The sequence below is a fragment of the Mesoplodon densirostris genome, chromosome 1 (assembly GCF_025265405.1).
Source record: "Mesoplodon densirostris isolate mMesDen1 chromosome 1, mMesDen1 primary haplotype, whole genome shotgun sequence".
NCBI lineage: Eukaryota > Metazoa > Chordata > Mammalia > Artiodactyla > Ziphiidae > Mesoplodon > Mesoplodon densirostris.
In genome coordinates this window covers 101,060,708-101,079,900 of record NC_082661.1, presented here as the reverse complement: position 1 = coordinate 101,079,900, position 19,193 = coordinate 101,060,708, and the positions used below count along the sequence as shown (strand labels likewise).

The 19,193-nt window shown below is 37.8% G+C and overlaps 1 protein-coding gene across 6 annotated transcripts; it reads left to right on the top strand.

Moving 5' to 3' along the window:
• The first annotated feature begins 240 nt into the window (after positions 1-240).
• PCDH18 (protocadherin 18) lies at positions 241-13,953 on the top strand. 6 transcript variants are annotated; one of them, XM_060106040.1, is made up of 5 exons: positions 241-3,185; positions 3,983-4,071; positions 4,162-4,325; positions 5,545-5,613; positions 12,057-12,072. In XM_060106040.1, exons 1-4 carry the CDS (start codon positions 699-701, stop codon positions 5,571-5,573), a joined length of 2,769 nt encoding a protein of 922 aa, XP_059962023.1. In that variant the 5' UTR covers positions 241-698; the 3' UTR covers positions 5,574-5,613; positions 12,057-12,072. The 6 variants fall into 6 exon arrangements, with proteins under 6 accessions (XP_059962023.1, XP_059962014.1, XP_059962005.1 ...); XM_060106031.1 differs by lacking the exon at positions 12,057-12,072 and adding an exon at positions 11,966-12,044; XM_060106022.1 differs by lacking the exon at positions 5,545-5,613 and having other exon boundaries at positions 242-3,185; positions 12,057-12,233.
• Positions 13,954-19,193: the final 5,240 nt, after the last annotated feature.

The following is a 19,193-nucleotide window of genomic DNA, read 5'->3' as shown; positions in this document are numbered from 1 at the left end:
GATTTAAAGTTTGTCTTCTGTAATTTGTCTCTCCTTTGTCGTGGCACGCTCAGAGAAAGTGAACGCGGGGGACGGAGGGGGGCAGGGGAGGGGAGGGGTGGAGGGAGGGAGCCTCTCGGACCCTCCTCCTCCGTCTCGCTCCGTCTCTCTCCCTCTCCCACCCGTCCGCCCTGCCTTCGCTTTGCGGACTCCAGCGGCTTCTGATTTGGAAGCACGCTGATTGGCTGGAAGCGATTCAACGCACGCGGGGCAAGAGAGCTTTGTCTGAGTGGAAGTGAAGTTGTACAGATCTTAGACTGGAGTCAGCGATCACGGGCGCTTGGTCTGCAGCCGAGCGGAGAAAAGGAGAAAGAATCGCTGGGAAAAGAGCCACTGCAGACTCCGCCGGCGCCCTGCGATAGATGGACACCGACTGCACAAGGGGGAAAACGCGGACGTGATACTCTTTCGCCTGCCAAGAGAACAAACAGCCGCACAAATGCAAGGACTGGACTCCATGCCGATAATATCTGGAAGTCGTGACACGGTGTGTATAAAACAAAAGTTTGCGAGCTGTTAATTGCTGTGCTGTGTTATTAAGAGACGCTTTCAAGTTTCGAGTACCAAATGTAGCCTAGCTTTAAGTTGCCAAAGGAAGCTGAGGGAATTGCTATGCTGTTTTAACTTGCTCTGTGAGAGGAATCTCATAAAACTGACCGATGTACCAAATGAATGCTAAGATGCACTTTAGATTCGTTTTTGCACTCCTGGTGGTATCTTTCAACTCCGATGTACTGGGCAAGAATTTGAAATACAGGATTTATGAGGAGCAGAGGGTTGGATCGGTAATTGCAAGACTATCAGAGGATGTGGCTGATGTTTTAGTTAAGCTACCTAATCCTTCTACCGTTCGCTTTCGAGCCATGCAAAGGGGAAATTCTCCTCTACTCGTGGTCAACGAGGATAGCGGGGAAATCAGCATAGGGGCAAAAATTGACCGCGAACAACTATGCCAGAAAAACTTGAACTGTTCCATAGAGTTTGATGTGATCACTCTACCCACTGAGCATCTGCAGCTTTTCCATATCGAAGTTGAAGTACTGGATATTAATGACAATTCTCCCCAGTTTTCAAGACCTCTCATACCAATTGAGATATCAGAGAGTGCAGCAGTTGGGACTCGTATCCCTCTGGACAGTGCATTTGATCCGGATGTTGGGGAAAATTCCCTCCACACGTACTCTCTCTCTGCCAATGATTTCTTTAATATCGAGGTTCGGACTAGGACTGATGGAGCGAAGTATGCAGAACTCATAGTGGTTAGAGAGCTGGATCGGGAGCTGAAGTCAAGCTATGAGCTTCAGCTCACCGCCTCGGACATGGGGGTGCCTCAGAGGTCTGGCTCATCCATACTAAAAATCAGCATTTCAGACTCTAATGACAACAGCCCTGCTTTTGAGCAGCAGTCTTATATAATACAGCTCTTAGAAAACTCCCCCATTGGCACTTTGCTGCTAGATCTGAATGCCACTGATCCAGATGAGGGCGCTAATGGGAAAATTGTCTATTCCTTCAGCAGTCATGTGTCTCCCAAAATTATAGAGACTTTTAAGATTGATTCAGAAAGAGGACATTTGACTCTTTTCAAGCAAGTGGATTATGAAATCACCAAATCCTATGAGATCGATGTTCAGGCTCAGGATTTGGGTCCAAATTCAATCCCAGCTCATTGCAAAATTATAATTAAGGTTGTGGATGTTAATGACAATAAACCTGAAATTAACATAAACCTCATGTCCCCTGGAAAGGAAGAAATATCTTATATTTTTGAAGGGGATCCTATTGACACATTTGTTGCCTTGGTCAGGGTTCAGGACAAGGATTCTGGGCTGAATGGAGAAATAGTTTGTAGGCTTCACGGACATGGTCACTTTAAACTTCAGAAGACTTATGAAAACAATTACTTAATCTTGACAAATGCCACGCTGGATAGAGAAAAGAGGTCTGAATACAGTTTGACTGTCATCGCTGAGGACAAGGGGACACCCAGTCTCTCAACAGTTAAACATTTTACTGTTCAAATCAATGATGTAAATGACAATCCACCCCACTTCCAGAGAAGTCGATACGAATTTGCAATCTCAGAGAATAACTCGCCAGGGGCATATATCACCACTGTTACGGCCACAGATCCTGATCTTGGAGAAAACGGGCAAGTTACATACACCATTTTGGAGAGTTTTATCCTGGGAAGTTCCATAACTACATATGTAACCATTGACCCATCTAATGGAGCCATCTATGCCCTCAGAATCTTTGATCATGAGGAAGTGAGTCAGATCACTTTTGTGGTCGAAGCAAGAGACGGTGGAAGTCCAAAGCAACTTGTAAGCAATACCACAGTTGTGCTCACCATCATTGATGAAAATGACAACATCCCTGTGGTTATAGGACCAGCACTGCGCAATAATACCGCAGAAATCTCCATCCCCAAAGGGGCTGAAAGCGGCTTTCATGTCACAAGGATAAGGGCAATGGACAGAGACTCTGGTGTGAATGCTGAACTCAGCTGCTCCATAGTAGCAGGTAATGAGGAGAATATCTTTGTAATTGATCCACGGTCATGTGACATCCATACCAACGTCAGCATGGAATCTGTTCCCTACACAGAATGGGAGCTCTCAGTTGTCATCCAGGACAAAGGCAATCCTCAGCTGCATACCAAAGTCCTTCTGCGATGTATGATCTTTGAATATGCAGAGTCAGTGACAAGTACAGCAATGACCTCAGTAAGCCAGGCATCCTTGGATGTCTCCATGATTATAATTATTTCCTTAGGAGCAATTTGTGCAGTGTTGTTGGTTATTATGGTGCTGTTTGCAACTAGGTGTAACCGAGAAAAGAAAGACACTAGATCCTACAACTGCAGGGTAGCGGAATCAACTTACCAGCATCACCCAAAAAGACCCTCCAGGCAGATCCACAAAGGGGACATCACATTGGTGCCTACCGTAAATGGCACTCTGCCCATCAGATCTCATCACAGACCGTCTCCTTCTTCATCTCCTACCTTAGAAAGAGGGCAAATGGGCAGCCGGCAGAGTCACAACAGTCACCAGTCCCTCAACAGTCTGGTGACAATCTCATCGAACCACGTGCCAGAGAATTTCTCATTAGAACTCACCCATGCCACCCCTGCTGTTGAGGTAAGATCATACCCTCCACCTATTCACTGACAAAGTCAGCTGTTAGTGATCAGAAGTTGTGTATGTGTTAGTTCTTAAACGTTTCCATTACTAAGTAACAATACTAACAATATGCAAATTAAATAGGATACCAGTTACATTATGTAGGTATAGCAAGTATACACACCTTTTGCATACTGTCTTAAGTTTTTCATAAAGAATTTACTTGCATGTACCATGTGTAATATTGAAAAGTAAATGTGAAGCTAGCAAAGGACTATCTAATTAGAGTCCCCTTATCCTCAGATTATGATACTTCAAGCTAGAAATAAACAGCCTTGCTTTATTCTCAGTAGTTGTGGTCTCTAAGAAAAATAAAAAACTGGGGTCTCCAGAATCCCATCTCAGTGCATGTGTATTTGTTCAGCTTTTGAAATGTTTCTGACATTATTTTAACTACATGTGTTAGAATGTATTTGACAGCATTTTCCATGTATTTTTATAATTGAGCACTTTAATCTGAACTATAAGATAGAGGGAATTAATCAGTTTTCTATAAGGGAGTCCTCTTTCAAAAAGAGAATGTCAGCTGTATGAGAGCATCCAAATTTCTCTGGGATGTATTTCAGTTCTGTTTGGTGGCTGGCTACGTGGTCCTTCAGAGTCCAGCATATGTAAATCTTTAAAACGGAGATAGTATTAGAAGATAGAATTAGATAATTAGCATGAAATAGTGAGTAACTGTATTTGCTTGCTTCAAGCTTTTGAGTATTGGGGAATTTGTTTCCAGGAATCAGTACTGATTGTTTGGTTTCCAGCAGGTCTCCCAGCTTCTTTCAATGCTTCACCAGGGACAATATCAACCAAGGCCAAGTTTTCGAGGAAACAAATATTCCAGGAGCTATAGGTATGAATTACCCTTGTGCTACCTATTAATTCTCAGATAACACGAATGCTGAAGACTAAAGACTATACTTTCTCTGATTTCTCATTCTAGATATGCCCTTCAAGACATGGACAAATTTAGCCTGAAAGACAGTGGCCGTGGTGACAGTGAAGCAGGAGACAGTGATTATGATTTGGGGCGAGATTCTCCAATAGACAGGTTGCTGGGCGAAGGATTCAGCGACCTGTTTCTTACAGATGGAAGAATCCCAGCAGGTAAGAGCGTGGTGATAGATAAACCCTTATTTTCAGATCGACTACACCAGTGAAGTGAGCAATTTGTCCCATGCTTTTATTTCTTCTTTGTTCTTTGCACTAAAGTATCTGTAATACACACACCATTAGCAGTGAACATAGACTGAAACAATTTTGAATTGTTTAATTAAAATTCATAGTAAACAGTTGGTAGAGAAAGGGAATAAGCAGGAGAGCTTAAGAGGACAAGAAGGAAGGAGTGGGGAGAGGAGGAGAGAAAACGACCCCACTCCCCTCCTCTCTCTACCCCATCTACTACCGCCATAGGACGCTCTTGAGCAACTCTGTAAAATTACTGGGTGGTTGTTTTTATTCAGAGAGCCTGTTTTGGTGCCTAGTGGTGAACTGGACTATAATTTGGAGGACACATTTCCTGTGATGGGAACCAACCTGCATCATCAGAGATTAAAATACACCAGGGAATGGTACACTTTAATCACTAAAAATAGGAGAAAGAATGCATCTTTGTAGGCGGTAGGCATGGAATAATTTTGCCACCTTTCATTTTATGTGTCCACCGTAAATGGAAGAGGAACAGAAGTCCAAGAGGGGAATTTATAACTACACAGCTAGATGGAGGAGACCCTATTAAGTTACGAGCTATGTCTTCCTTAGACTCCCTTCTCTCTAATCCTGCAGTAGAAACTCTCAGATCCCGCAGAGTAAATACTGACTGCATCACTGTAGCAACCCTGTTACTAAAGACTGTAATAATATATCAACCCTTAGGAACATATTCCTTTGGCTACTTATGTTTCTAAATTCCACGGAATGTTGATCAAATAACTGCCACTTGACAAATAAATAAGTGAAGTGATAAATGAAAGAAAGGCAGAACAAAACTATATTACCTTGCTGAGTCCATGGAACAACTGTTGTCTAAGTACAGATAAATAAGAGAATTTAGGAAAAAGACATGGGAGAGCTTCAGAGAGCCAGAGAAATTCAGTGGAAATCAGTACACAGGAACTCTTATCTGTCGTAAACTGGAGTAGTAGTGGCGGCAGTAGCGGCAGCAGTATTAATATTAGTCCTAGCAGTCGCAGCAGTGGTTACCAGCGACGCCCTAGTACTTACTCTGGGCCCATGAGGAATTCTATACCTGAACAACCTCTTGCAACACTTGACATAGGAATTAATGGTGGCGGTAATAACAGTAGTGTTCATATTTTTTTTTTAGATTTGAAAACTGAAGCTTATAAAGGTTAAAAAAAAGTATCCAAAATCAAGCAATTTGTACATGATAGAGGTGAGATTTGAACCTATCCCTCTACTCATTAAACACTAATCTATCAAGAATAATATAAAGTAACAGGTTTTAATTTTTTTGTAATACGTTGAATGTCATATTTGTTCTTACATTCTGAAGTCTTACGGTACTACTGTCTGTAACATATTAAATGCTGCTTATTTAATGATGCGATTACCGTAATAGATACTGCATTTCTGGCAGGATGAATGTATGGGAAGGACTTCTAGTGGCATGAAGGGCTACAATCAATGTACATTGAGAGCCGAGATACTTACAGTCACCCATGGTCTCTTTTTCTTTTTCTTTTTTTAATGCATAGACTCCCTAGACCCATTTAAAGAGAAATCCTTGAAAACCTAGTGGAATACCTATGGCCTAAGACAACTTGCTCAAAGAGGAAGAGTTTTATCTTACCCATGAAATGAAAGAGCGGGCTGAGTTTCTATGATTCTGTGATCCTGATAGAACACTAAATTTGAATATTGATCCCTAATTTTGAATAAGATGATTTCCCAAATTACATTATTTCATAAAACATAACATCATGGGTATAATATCAATTATCTCATTATATATGTTATTTTTTCAATTGTAGAAAGTTGACTCATTGACACAATTCTATCAGGATAGTTAAAAGGAGAATAACTGCTCCTACTTAGATAACCTTGCCATTTCTGAGCCTAAATTATACCTAAAGTCCTTTTATAATTCTGAAATTGTATAATTCAATAGCTAATCATGGTCTAATTTTTTAAAAAAGGTCACGACGCCTCTTTCACTCTATCCTATATTTTCAAAGTTGCCACCACCAGCTATGTACATATATGGCAGGAGAGTTACCTAATGCTTGAATTAGAGTGATTAAAATAAATGTTAAAGAATAAAGACATCTGGGAAACAACAGGTAGGCATTGATAAACTCTAGATAATAGTGAGTCTTATTTAGTGAGTAACTTGAGTCTCCTCCTAAGTTACACTTCTTTTCAAAGTCAGAGGCTCACCTTTATATTATCACCAATACCAGTGAATATATAGACAATTCTTTACAAAACAATTCCATGTTTACACAATCATACTTAATCTGGGTGTGTGGTGGGAGAGCTGGGGTATGGCATCGTACTGCAATAGATTGTATCAGAGTACACACGCTTCTGCCTGACTAGCAACCTGTCTCTATGTGGGGTGTTGTAGAAAGTATTCTAGAGGCATAGAGCACCAGGAAATCACCAATGATCCATAAAATATCTTAAGCTTTATGCATGGTTGGCTATTAGAAATGTGCATAATCAAATATCTGTACAAAGATAACCATCCCTTAATTATGACCATCATTCTGATGATACATCACCCATATTCTGGCTTATTCTTCACCCTGGCAGCTTCTGCTGGCACATTAGGGTGTAAAATTTGTGATTTGTAAACTTTATATTCCCAGGAAATATCCCAAGTAGAAAAAAAAAAAAAAAGTAAGTCCACATCTGAATGCCATTAACAGAAATCAGCACAGTTTTTCTAAAGCATGAATATTTTTAGAACTTCAGTGTCTTATTCCAACAATGTTTTTCCTGCATTAGACTGTGATCAAATATAGATTATCTTATGTTGCTTTGCCTGCCAAACAGGGTCATTTCTGGTCATTCATTCTATTAATTCCCACAGGAGGATCCTGTATTCTGAGCAGTAAAGTCAGCACACATTTTTGTCTGTTAGCTCATGTTTGTCAACATACTTTCTTCCTTACTCAGTCAACTTTGAACCACAACACTACATATACACTTGCAAAATCTCGCTTTTCCCAAAGTATTAGCTACACCAGGATGTTCTTGTGATACTCCTCCTTGATTGGGCACATTCCATTTTTTTTATCATTGGGTCATCTGTGATTACTTAATTCAAACATTTGTCTTTAATTCCATGTCCTCACCATTGTCATGGCTGGTATCCTACTTCCGGCCTTTCTTCCATGGCTGGTTTTCTGTACCAGCACATGAATTGATATTCACTCTCCAGCAGCTTCTTTCTTTGCCAAATCTTTCTTTCATACAGCTTGAACAACTTTTTCAGAACATTTTAATTTATACTTTTTGTTTCAAAAGCAATAATTGACTTTTGTTGCCTGGCAACACCTAATTCAGCTATTTATCTTGGCATTCCAAGGCCAATGAAATCCACTCCTAGCTTATTAACTTTCTTTTTTTTTTTTGTATCTTTTGCAATAGGCAGAGCCATCTCTTCACATAATACACCAATCCTTTGCTCATGTCACCTTTCTACTTGAAAAACTGGCTTCTCTTCACTTTGTCTTCTATTCATCTCTCAAAGTTTGTTTCAAGTTGCTCTTTCTTTAACTACTTCAGCATCCACCTCTACTCGTTTTTCTTTTCTTTTTTAAAATTTTATTTTTACTGAAGTAGAGTTGCTGTACAATATTGTATAAGTTATAGATGTACAATATAGTGATTCATAATTTTGGAAGGTTATACTCCATTTACAGTTATTATAGAATATTGGCTATATTCCCTGTGCTGTACAATATATCCTGTAGCTTATTTATTTTATACCTAATAGTTTGTACTGCTTAATCCCTTACCCCTATCTTGCCCCTCCCCCCTTCCCTCTCCACTGTTAACCACTAGCTTGTTCTCTACATCCGTGAGTCTGCTTCTTTTTTGTTATATTCACTAGTTTGTTGTAGTTTTTTAGATTCCACATATAGGTGACATCGTACAGTATTTTTTTTTCTTTTTTTAACATGCCCTCATCATCGTATAGTTTGGCACTTGAACTGGGCATTTATGACTTCATTTGTAACACTTGATTATTCTTATACCAGAAGCCATTTGAGGGCAGGAAGCTATCATAGCACTTGACATATGGCAGGCTCTTAATAGATAATTGATTGATTACTCAATGACTAATGGCTTGATAGATGTTAGGCATATGTTTTTCTCCTTATGTCCCATGCTTGCTTCCTGCCCTACCTATAAAGTCTAGCACAGGGGCAAAATTGGCCATCATGCTGTGGGAAAAAAGAGTTCTCTCTTTCTCCATGACTTTCCCTTTCCAGAGGAAATTTAACCACCTGACAGAGTTTTCAAGGAGTGACAGGAAGGTTGGCCAGTTGCACCACTAGCCAACAAGTTCTGATTCATTGGATACGGTGTGGAACATCTGTGGCACTAAGTTACATGTATACTGAAGATGATTTCGAACAGTTGAGTCTCAGGAGAAAGGTTGAAAATATCAATGAAATTAAGAAATGCCCTCTTCTGTGTCACTGCTCTTCCATCTCTATTATTTCGGCCCTCCTTCTCTCCATTAGTCTTTATTCATCAGTTTTTCATATTTTTTGAATTTTAAAATTTTATGTTAATTTTTTTTATTACTAAAGCCCCATTTATTTACTGTGAAGTTATAAAATAGCATTCCCTGTCTAAAAACTCCTATGACCAAATTTATTTTTAATATGAACTGTTGTTTGAATCACCCAGATGGTACTGATGGTTATTTTCATTATGTCCAGCTCTCTAGAAAGCTGATCATGCTCAGGATTCTTAGAAGCTTGTGTAATTTTTCCCTTTTCCCCCTGTCATTAAACATTAAAACAAAACAAAACCAATCAAACAATTGAGTCCTTCCTACAGAATTAAAGACCAGAAAACAAATGAAGAGGTGTCATCAGGTCTATTCCCCTTCCTTCTAAAAGGATATGAGTAAGACAATATAGACAGGTCTCCTTTCCATTTTCAGAGACTCAGGGAATTAGGAAAAAAAAATTCATTACCACTTTGATAGTTATTTCAGCACTTAGAAAACCTCACTGCTATGAAGGAATTCCAGTTACTTTCAACACATTTTGGTTTTGTCCACATTTAAATGATGCACAACGATAGTTGGTAAATATTTCCAAATAGTAATAATGCATTAAGTCAGCACATCTAAACATCTTTTTATTCTTGCTTATTTAAATTTAACCCTTCTTCATAGCAAAATGACACAAGGATTCTCAATATTGCTGTCTTTCTCTCATGCCATTGTGATTCCCATGGGATTGGCATTCACACTATCCAGCATCTTCCCTACTTTGAATTTCTAGCCTTCCTAGCAAGCAGACATTTCTTCTCACAGTTCCTGCTCTCATTTTTGTCCCTCAACTTACCCCTTCTCTATTAAAAATTGAAGCCCAGAATGGATGAGGTGTAAGGACAGAATTATCTTCAAGGCTCAAATGATGAAAAGCAGTGACTTCCACACATTTGAACAAAGTCCTTTACTTCTCCTTTTCTGAAAGGCAACATTTATTCTTCACTTTTCCTTTTTTGTGCATAAATCTTTTCCAAAATTTTGTTTTAAGGCATAAGAACACTAAATACGGGATATACCCTGCTAACAAAGTTTTAACTGTACAATACAGTATCATTATCTGTAGGTACAGTGTTGTACAGCAGAGCTCTTGAACTTAATCTTGCTTAACTGAAAATGTATGCCTGTTAATCAGCAATTCCCCATTTCCCCCTCTCCCTAATCCCTGCTAACCACCATTTCACTCCTGGATTCTATGAATTTGACCATTTTAGATGCCTCATATACAGGGAATCATGCAGTTATGTGTCCTCCTATGACTAGCTTATTTCGCTAAGCTTAATGTCCTAAGATTCATCCACATTATCACATATCAGAGAGTTTTCTTCTTTTGTAAGGTGGAATAATATTCCATTGTATGCATATACTACATTTTCATTAAACATTCAGTGGACATTTAGGTTGTTTTCACATCTTGGTTATTGTGAACAGTGCTGTAGTGAACAGAAGAATGCTAATATCTCTTCGAGATCCTGATTTCAATTCTTTTGGATAAATATCCAAAGATGGGATTACTGGCTCATATGGTAGTTCTCTTTTTTAATTTTTTGAGTAACCTCCATGTTATTTTCCATAGTGGTTGCACCATTTTACATTCCCCACAACAGTGTACAAGGGTTTCAAATTTTCCTCACCATCCCCCTCACTTGTTATTGTTTGGGTTTTTTGGTTTGTGTTTTATTACAGCCATCCCGTAATAAAACTGGTTTGAGGTGATTTCTTATTGTGCTTTTTGATTTGCATTTCCCTGATGATTAGAAAATATGTAGTGAATGCCTACTCTATGAAGACACTTTAGACCTTTCCCAGGTGCTGTGGGTACAACAATAAGCACACTGGACAACCTAGCTTCCCCTGACCAGGGATTTGGCATTGTTCAAGAGTCAGCCATTTTTTAGCAATAACTTGGGAGGAAGAGAAATCTTTCTTAAGCAGCCAGATCTACAGAATTAGCTCTGAATATGTAAGTATGGCTGATATCAATCCAATTTTCATTCAAATCTAAGATAATTACTTTGCATTTTCTGAATTCTGTCATTTGCTCTAAAATGAAATCATGATATTGAAGAGACCTAAGCTGTCACTGAAAAAGATGGATGGTTTGTGGAGCATATTTTACATCTTCACATTTCTTGGTTGTTCTGTAGTTTAGTTATCACATTTGCCAAATTTAGAGTTTTACCCTCTTCATTTTTCTGCTTTTCTCATATCATCGATTATTTTCTATGAGTGTAACCACTCACATTCCAACAACGCATCACAACATCTGGAAGAACTAACCAATGGTTTTTCATATTCTTCTTCTTTTGATGACTTTTCCAACTCTTTGAATTTCAAACCTCTAAAAGACTTCTTAACAGGGTAACTGCAGATGCCTGGTATTTGAAGATAATTTGCACTGCTGTTTTAAGGAACAAGTCAATAAATAATCCAGAATAATTTTAAGAGAGATTGATAAGTATAATTACCTGATAGCTTATTATATTCTCAATGCCTCCATTAAAAGTAAAGTAGGTCAGATAGACCTCAATATCTGGAAGGAACTCAACGGTATCGCAAGGCTTATCTGGTGGCATTCTAAAGTAATGGATTTCCCCTTACAGCTCTGGGCTTTTATAGAGTTTATGTTCAGCAAATATTTCACCACCCACACCTTAGTTCTTTTCCAAACTTCTTCATTAGTAAGTCGTCAATCCATTTTCTCATTACATGAGTAGCAGACGGTATCCCTGAGAAGTACATGAGTCATAACCCTCCTCTGCTTATCTGATAGACAAATATATATATATACCAGGTCCATAAAACCAGTAGTCAAATCAAAGTTGTAATTGTAGTCCACCTCATATGTATAATAATGCGTTAGTATCATGATCATAGTTTAAAATTGTCTTATTCTATGTTTTAAAAAATAAAATGATAATTTTTTCTATTATTTTGAGTCACATGAAGTATAATAACGAATCCCCACTGCTTTCCTTGAGTGCAGCTATGAGGCTGTGCACGGAAGAGTGCAGGGTCCTGGGACACTCTGACCAGTGCTGGATGCCACCTCTGCCCTCACCTTCCTCTGATTATAGGAGTAACATGTTCATTCCGGGGGAAGAATTCCCAGCACAGCCCCAGCAGCAACATCCGCATCCGAGTCTTGAGGATGACACCCAGCCGGTAGACTCTGGTGAGAAGAAGAAGAGTTTTTCCACTTTTGGGAAGGACTCCCCAAACGATGAGGACTCTGGGGATACCAGCACCTCCTCTCTGCTCTCGGAAATGAGCAATGTGTTCCAGCGCCTCTTACCCCCTTCCCTGGACACCTATTCTGAGTGTAGTGAGATGGATCGATCCAACTCTCTCGAACGCCGGAAGGGACCTTTGTCAGCCAAGACTGTGGGTTACCCACAAGGGGTGGCGGCCTGGGCGGCCAGTACGCATTTTCAAAACCCCACCACCAACTCTGGTCCCCCACTTGGAACTCATTCCAGTGTGCAGCCTTCTTCAAAATGGTTGCCGGCCATGGAGGAGATCCCTGAAAATTATGAAGAGGATGATTTCGACAATGTGCTCAGCCACCTCGGTGATGGCAAACATGAACTCATGGATGCCAGTGAGCTAGTGGCTGAGATTAACAAACTGCTTCAAGATGTCCGCCAGAGCTAGGAAATGATAGCAAAGCATTTTTGTTTCCATATATGTGGAAACAGGGGACAGCGAAAACCCTGAAAGAACTGGCATTGCCACATAGTTGCATTTATCATAAATGTGTCTGTGTATATTGAATATTAAATACTGTATTTTCGTATGTACACAATGCAAGTGTGATTATTTTAATCTGTATTTTAAAAATACATTTGTACCTTATATTTATGTGTAATTTAACAGACAAATTTTATTTTTTTACTCCCATGACAAACATGTGTCTCCTAATCATGTAGAAACTAGCCACTGTTCAAATCTGATATAATATTCAATCACACAGTATAAAGGCACTGCTTAGATTAGTTATGTTGGGGAAGAAATTATTATGCTGGAGGAATAATCCCACTAAAGCATTATTCAATTCTTAAAGCATTATTCAATTCTTAGTTCCATTAAGTGATCCAGCTTCTTTTTTCTTTAACTTTTTTTTAAAAAGTAAGCATCAAGAAAAATGTTTAACTCTTTTATTATTATCGTTGTTATTATTTTTACTGGTCTCTGCTAGTTCTGATAGTTCAACTCTTACCGTAAAATTGAAACATGAGGTGAAATTTTATTTCAGGACTGGGAAGTATCTTTCACAGACAATGATGTTAAAAAACAGGACTAGAATCAGTTTTCTCACTCCCAGGCTCCTACTATTCCAGGGCGTCACACTGGCCTGTTCTTGAGAATATTTCTCCTAAAGTATTATCATCTATTTATAATCAAGGTAAACAATGAATTTTATTCCATCCTTGTAATATGAGAGGTGCCCCAAGGAAATGGAATCTGTCTTTTAAATGGATAACAGTGTGTATTTTAACAGCATAAAGTATTAATGGACAAAGACAATTATGTCGGTGTCCCTCCTAGGGTAGTAAATATAATTGATTTATCCTGAAACTCTTCTATTTGAATCTTCCCCTCTCCTCTCACAATACTTGAACATGTTTATTTTTTGTAATGTTTTTCGCTGTAACTCTTCACTCTTAGCTTTTGTCTCTAGTGCATGATCTCATATTTTTGCTTTTATTTTTAGTATAAGAACATTTATAAAATTACAGTTTTTGTTATTGCAATTCTGTTTTATTTGTTGTGTGATAAATGGCAAATTCTTTATTTATTGTGCTGTTATCTCTCTGTGTGGAATGCCTTGGAAAGGGAGATCATTGTTATTATGACTGTCCTCATTTATGACCTAGCTTCTATTAATGTTGTTTCTATGAATACACTATCTTGATTGTACTCTCCAGAAAATTTTACTGTCAATGAAAATAAAAGGAAAATTGAAGTAAAGCTAAAGAACTGTCCATACATCAGAGTCCTGTTCCTACATATATGTTCAAAAGTTTTGCATGAAGCATACCCCTCATGAGGGGGTAATTCAGAGTTGGGTTTTGAATAGTACAGAGGGAATATTCAGCTGGCTTGGAAACAAGAAAAACCACAATGGAAAAGGAAAGAACTTGAGATCTATAATGGAAATGAAAGCAGTCTACCATATTTCCAGTAGATTAAAGAATTGAAATGCATTTGAAGTGTAAAGAAAAAGGAATCATCAATAGTAACCACTTGAACATTTCTCAAATTATTTCTCAAAACATTTTGTGTTGTGTCAGGAAAAAAAGTGTACCCTTATGATGTTTCCAAGAGGTGAAAATATTATCTTCTTTGGTTTACTAGTAGGGAAATGAAATACTAGGAAAGTTAAATAACCTTAAAATGGAGGAAACTCAGATATTTTAATTCTCAAATGAGTACCACATCAAATAGATGTGTTATGTCTTTCAAAAGGCACATTTTCCTTTGTAGAAGGGATTACAAGTGAGATTTCAGTTTATTTTTCAGTAGATTACACACACAAATGCTAACCACATTGAAATACATTTCCCTTTTCAACTTCACTTCCTTTCAGTACATATTATCATTAAGAAAAAGACTTTCATAACTTCACTGTTCTTAATTTAAAGCACCAACAGTAATTTAGGAAGCAAAGCTGGAAATCAATGTTCGAATGATGTAAAGTAAATAAAATGCAATATTGTGTTAAACAGAAGACCTTTGTACATTGTCTGGACAGGAAGCATTCCGTGTCTCAGGCTCCTTGTTTCTCCACCCTCCCCGCTCTTCTTCTTACTTCCCATGCCCCAGGTTAAGGGATATTAGGGCAAGCTTTTCACTTTTCACTCTTGTTCTTTTCACAGGTAATATTATCTCAGTAAAGGCTGGAGTGTCTGGTGCCATGATAGCAACCTAACCTCATCAAATTTATATTTCCTCTTCTTTGATACCATGCTCTTCCTCAGATTGAAACAACCAAAAAGCACTTCAGTCAAGGATATCCCTTTCTCTATTTGGCCCCAATGGATTCCCTTAAATGTTCTTCAGTGATAATCATTCGTTAAGGGAATCATCTTCCAATAATGTAATTTGACACTGAATCTGTTGCTTAACAAATCTTCCTTTTAAATGCTCATAGGATGATTAGAATTGGCTTTCTTCAGATTCTTATAAGTTACTATATTAACACGGTTATTCATTTATCATTTCTTTCTTTCTTGGTATTTGGCAGATGGGGCTTATAACTTTGTTAAGCATTTAAATTCTTGTTCCTCCTGTCACACATATATCAAATTTACCACTTACCAACAGATAACTGTTAAGGCAAAAGATAGGTAAGTTACTGTCTTATTGGAGTCACTGAAGAAGTGTCATTTGTGAAAATCAGCTTAGCTTCCTTGTTTCATCCATTTGATACCAGCTAACGTCAGAAAATATTCAAAACTGAGTTTGAATTACTGACATTAAAATTCAAAGAATAGTGAATCTATATAAAATTTAGTTGTGTGGGTGAAAAATGGATTGTCTGACATAGCAACCTGCAATCCTGCATGAACTCACAGAACTGATCCAAGACAATTCAGACAATTTGCTGAACTATCAAAAAGTTTTGATGTTTCTGTTCCAATTCAATATATCTTGATTAAACATCATCACAGTATCAAAGATAAAAGGACACACTGAATATGCAATAAATATTGCTATATAAAATTAAAGTCAAACCATATGAAAGTCTTAAAGATTTGTGTTGAGTTTTAAAAAGGAAAAAAAATGCAGGATTTTTTTTTTTTTAAAGCCAGCATGTTGACTTCCTTAATTGCAGGTTAAATTCATAAAACAAAGCTATCATATATTTATAAGCTGCCTATATATTGTGAAAGTGTAAGATGCCAAACTGATTGTAATCATTTTTAATATGTTAGGATGTCTCTAACTGTGAATGTTAGAAACATTTCTATGTGGTTATATAACATTTTAACTTAATAAATTAGGTATTTGGGCCACTGAACATTCATCTCATTCAGTTTAGTTTCTAGAACAAGCAGTAAGTCACTTTTTTGAAATAACTGAATAATACCTAAAGTATTACATTGCAATTGGAAAAAAAAACTTTATTGCCCAAATTGTCATTTCATTCTTCATCTGTATAACTGGAGTCATAGTTAAGTACATACATTTTGTATACCAGAAATAATAGGACCTTTAATATAATCTAAACCAAAAAATAATTAACAGGTAGGCACTGTATAATAGATCTGAAAATGATAGTCTATACTTCTCATTAATTTTAACTTTTTATTATAAGATAGCTTATACAACTTGTGGAGCTGTTAAAAGAATTTTATGGGGAGCTGGTATTGCAAAAATTGCTACCAAAATTTACTGACTTCCTGACTTCTAAAATTGCAGTAACACATCCTACCCTGGCACTTTAAAATAATAGTTTTCTATTTCCTTTTATGACTTCTGCAAGTTGCTCCTAATTCTTGTTTGCTTTTTCAGATTTTATCTCTTCAATTTATTTATTTTATGGTACTTCTCCTTGATAATTTACCCTACTGTCCACATTTTATAACAATCTTCTCCAAATTTTTGCATGTATATAGTTCTTTATACAACCACCTAGGTTTTTAATCAATCTTTTCACGTCTTTCCTTTGTTATTAATATTACAGGGATCATATTTTTGAGATATGAAGCCAATATCTTTTCATTCTCAATAAACCTTGATCTTCTGATTCACTAGTTTAATAGAAGGGTAAATTTATATAACTAAGAACAAAGGGGTCATTTCATTTATTCTGTTTTAAAAGTTTTCGAGTGCTTATAGACATACTAGCATAGAAAATTTGACTTTTATTGAGGGAGGAAATTCTTTTTTCTAAATATAAAACACTTCTCTTTATGTACTAAGGGTTAGGCTGGGAAGGGTGAGCTTGGAGTTTTACTGTGAGCCAAAGTTAAGCACAAGAGAATGAATATTAAGTAAGAAAAGTCCATAACCATAGAAAAGAAAGATAAGTTAGGCAACAGTTGAGAGCATAAAGCCCTAGAGGTGAATAAATTGAGAAGGGTAAAATATCAGGTTTTAGTGTCTTTATTCCCACCTCCAGAGATCTTTAGAAGTTGTACAACAAAGCAATACCTCTGGGGGAAGGTGTTCCTCCTTTCCCAGACCCTCCCTGCTCAGGAGTGCAGACATGGAAGGAAGAGGTGCAGGTGTGTATGTATGCCTCTGGGGCAGCACTTCTCCTCCTCTCTGCCTTTGGATGGCCTGCAGGAGATTCAGACTTTCTTCCTTACTCAAAATGGGGGAGAAGCTGATACTATCAACTGTATTACCTTTCAAAGTGCTTTTATCTAAATGAAGGAAACCTTTCTAAAAACCCCAGGTGCATTCTTGTTTTATTAGCAGATACATTCTGCAGTTTAAAATAACTAATCACAAAATAGTCTAGGCAGAAGAAGCATAGACTTTTCCTTTGGAAGAAGACCTTTGTGTTAGAGTTTTAGGTTCCAAATAATCTATACAACTTCCAGGAAATCTTGTTACACTGAGATGCAACATCCAAAAATGGAAGTAAGAATATTTCATAAATTCTCACCAGAAAAATATTTTGCCAGTCTCTGCCTTGTGATTTGTATCTCTTCTGCAAACACATGCCTAGAGGCTGTCAGTGTGGATTTTGTGAACTTCCTCTAGAGATTTTCGGTAATTGCCAAAAGTATAGGCGGCAACTATATGACAAGTCTACATAGCAATAAGCAAAGTATCATTGAAGGAAAAGTCTACAAAGGACCAACCACTACAAATGACTTATTCCGTCACTGCTTTTTCTCCCGTCCCTTTCTCCTCATTTTCTCCTTGGGTGGCATTTGAGTAGAGAGGCAGTATGTAAATCATTCCTTAATTCAACAAATATTTATTGTGCAATTACTGTCAGATAATGATCCAGGTGTTTGAGATACACTGTTGAACAAAACAGACAAAAAAGACATAAAGACCACTACATACCTATTAGAACAGCCCAAATCTGGAACACTGACAACATCAAACACTGACACAGATGCGGAGCAACAGAAACTCTCATGCACTGCTGATGAGAATGCAAAATGGCACAGCCACTTGGGAAGAGTTTGGAGTTTCTTACAAAACTAAAAATACTCTTACCATATGATGCAGCAACTGTGCACCTTGGTATTTAAACAAAGAAGCTGAAAGCTTCTGTCCACACAAAAACCTGCATCCGGATGTTTATTGATGTTTTTCGCAACTGTCAAAATTTAGAAGCAACCAAAATGTCCCCCAGTATGTGAATGGAAAAATAAACTGTGGTACATCCAGAAAATGGAATATTATTCAGTGTCAAAAAGAAATGACCTATCAAGTCATGAAAAGACAAGGAGGAACGTTAAATGTACATTATTAAGTGAAAGAAGTCAATCTGAAAAGGCCACGTACAGTATGACTCCAACTATATGACATTCTGAAAAAGACAAATCTATGAAGACAGTAAAAAGATCAGTGGTTGGGCTTCCCTGGTGGCGCAGTGGTTGAGAGTCTGCCTGCCGATGCAGGGGACACAGGTTCGAGCCCTGGTCTCGGAAGATCCCACATGCTGCGGAGCAACTGGGCCCGTGAGCCACAGCTGCTGAGTCTGCACGTCTGAAGCCTGTGCTCCGCAACAAGAGAGGCCATGATAGTGAGAGGCCCATGCACCGCGATGGAGAGTGGCCCCCACTTGCCGCAACTGGAGAAAGCACTCGCACAGAAACGAAGACCCAACACAGCCAAAAATGAATAAATAAATAAATAAATAATAATTAAAAATGAATATCTGCTTAAAAAAAAAAAAGAAAAAGATCAGTGGTTGCCAGAGGTCTGGTAGGGGGAATGAATAGGTGGAACACAGAGAATTTTTAGGGCAGTAAAAATATTCTGTATAATACAGATATATATAACTATAATATAATAATATTCTGTAAATATATAATGATGGATATATGTCATTATACATTTTTCCCAAACCCACAGAATGTACAACACCAAGAGTGAACCCTAATGTAAACTTTGGACTTTGGGTGATTATGATGTGTCAGTGTAGGTTCATCAATTGTAACAGATGTACCATTCTCATGAGGGATGGTGTTAATGGGGGAGGGTCTGCACATATGGGTTCAGGGGGTATATGGAAAATC